Source organism: Meleagris gallopavo, chromosome 13 (genome assembly GCF_000146605.3).
Source record: "Meleagris gallopavo isolate NT-WF06-2002-E0010 breed Aviagen turkey brand Nicholas breeding stock chromosome 13, Turkey_5.1, whole genome shotgun sequence".
NCBI classification, from domain to species: Eukaryota; Metazoa; Chordata; class Aves; order Galliformes; family Phasianidae; genus Meleagris; species Meleagris gallopavo.
In genome coordinates this window covers 17,928,865-17,931,021 of record NC_015023.2, presented here as the reverse complement: position 1 = coordinate 17,931,021, position 2,157 = coordinate 17,928,865, and the positions used below count along the sequence as shown (strand labels likewise).

General features: G+C 63.0%; 1 protein-coding gene across 1 annotated transcript in view; it reads left to right on the top strand.

The window, feature by feature from the left end:
• The window catches only part of LOC104913084 (protein CBFA2T3), a gene marked incomplete at its 5' end in the record, with an annotated part of 3,285 nt that continues 1,128 nt past the window's right edge, over window positions 1–2,157 (top strand). Inside the window, 6 exons of the mRNA XM_010718250.2 lie at window positions 1–52; window positions 145–230; window positions 376–571; window positions 690–758; window positions 865–1,055; window positions 1,984–2,154. Of these exons, the coding sequence (XP_010716552.2) occupies window positions 1–52; window positions 145–230; window positions 376–571; window positions 690–758; window positions 865–1,055; window positions 1,984–2,154 (765 nt within the window). The remainder of the gene's footprint in view (window positions 53–144; window positions 231–375; window positions 572–689; window positions 759–864; window positions 1,056–1,983; window positions 2,155–2,157) is intronic.

The following is a 2,157-nucleotide window of genomic DNA, read 5'->3' as shown; positions in this document are numbered from 1 at the left end:
CACTACCGCGACGCCTACCGCCACGCCGACCCCCGCGAGCGCCCACGGCCAGGTGAGCTCAGCTCCCTGCTTTGGGTGGATTGGCACAGTGCGGGGCTGGGGGGGACGCAGAGCTGACTCCCCCACCTCATGCTTGCTTTGCAGCGGTGCACGGGGCGCGCCAGGAGGAGGTGATCGACCACCGGCTCACCGACAGGGAGTGGGCAGAGGAGTGGAAGCACCTCAACAACGTACGTAAAGCCCCCTGCCTGCCCCCAGCTCCCACCGTGTCCCCCCTATGGCGTTTTTCCCCGAGCATCTTTTGCTCCCGTGGCCCAAATCCCACCCCTGCACCCAGCATGGCGGCCTCCCAGCCCTGCTGTTCCCCCTCTGCAGCTGCTAAACTGCATCATGGACATGGTGGAGAAGACACGGCGGTCGCTGACGGTGCTGCGGCGGTGCCAGGAGGCCGACCGTGAGGAGCTCAACCACTGGATCCGCCGCTACAGCGACGCCGAGGACATGAAGAAAGGCAGCCCCCCCTCCGCCCGCCCCCACAACAGCTCCTCCAGCTCCGAGGCACCCCAGTTAGGTATTGGCCTGGGGGGCTGCACCCTCTCCGGGATGCTCGTGCCGTTCCCCCAGCACCAGGTTGGGACGGAGGGGTGGCTGCTGCTAACGTGTCCCCTCCTGACGTTGCTCCTTTGTAGATGCGCACCGGGATTTTGCACCGCGGCCGCTCTCAGGGTACATGCCTGAGGAGATCTGGAGGAAGGCTGGTGAGTGTGGTCCCTCTACATCCCCTCCTCATAGCCACGGGGCTGGAGGGAGCCGGGGTCCCCCAAGTGCCTACTCACCCTGCCATGCTGCCCACCTCCCTTCCAGAAGAAGCCGTGAATGAGGTGAAGCGGCAGGCCATGTCCGAGCTGCAGAAAGCTGTGTCGGATGCTGAGCGCAAAGCCCACGAGCTGATCACCACTGAACGCGCCAAGATGGAGCGGGCGCTGGCTGAGGCCAAGCGGCAGGCATCCGAGGATGCCCTCACAGTCATCAACCAGCAGGAGGACTCCAGTGAGGTGGGACAGGAGGCGATGTGGGATCCACATCTGTGCGTGCCAATGGCACCCCGGGGTGGTGGCAGCAGTGCTGTCAGGATGGGAAGAAAAGGGGATTTTGGGAGAAGGGGGCACGGTCCGAGGTTGGGTGTGTGATCCTATATGACCGTAGGCAGTGCAGGATGGGGGTGCAAAGCTGGGGATGGGATGCAGAATCCAGGATAGGATGTGTGGTCTGGGATGGAATGAATGGTCCAGAATGGATGCATGATGCAGAGTGGGGTGCACAAGAATGGGATGGGAGTCCAGGAATGGGATGATGCGTGGTCCAGGATCAGGGAGCACAGTTGGATGGGTGTGTGGTCCGGGATGGGGTGCTCAGTCTGAGGTGAGGATGCATGGTCAAGAGTGGGGGTGCATGATCCAGGGTGGGCTGTATGTCTGGAATGAGGGCCCGCAGTCTGGTGGAGCATTCATAGTCCAGAAAGGGGTGTATGGCTTGGGATGTGGTGCGTGATGCAGGACCAGGGAACAGACTGCAGGATGGAGTGCATGAGCTGAGATGGGGAGCGTGGTCCAAGACCATGGGAATACAGTCAGGGATGGGGTATGTGGTCCAGGATGGATTGTGCAGTCAGAGACGAGGTTGCACAGTCCAGAATGGGGATGAACGCTCTGGGATGGGGTGTGTGGTGCAGGAATAGGGTTTGTGGTCCAGGATGAGGTGTGTGGCACAGGACTGGGTGCACAGTTCGGAAGGAGGTTGCATGAATTGGGGTGTGGGGCACGGTCCAGAACAGAGATGCGCAGTCTGCGTTGGGGTACATGGTCCAGGAACACAGTCACGGTGCAGGACCAGGGAGCACAGCCCGGGATGGGAGCGCGGTCTGGGCTGGGTTGGCCACCTCCCGTCCCCCAGCGCTGAGTTGTGCCACCGCTGTCCCCTCAGAGCTGCTGGAACTGCGGGCGCAAAGCGAGCGAGACCTGCAGCGGCTGCAACACCGCCCGCTACTGCGGCTCCTTCTGCCAGCACAAGGATTGGGAGAAGCACCACCACGTCTGCGGGCAGACTCTGCAGGGGCTGCCGGCCCCCTCCGCCCCCGCAGCCGTGGGGCAGCCCGAG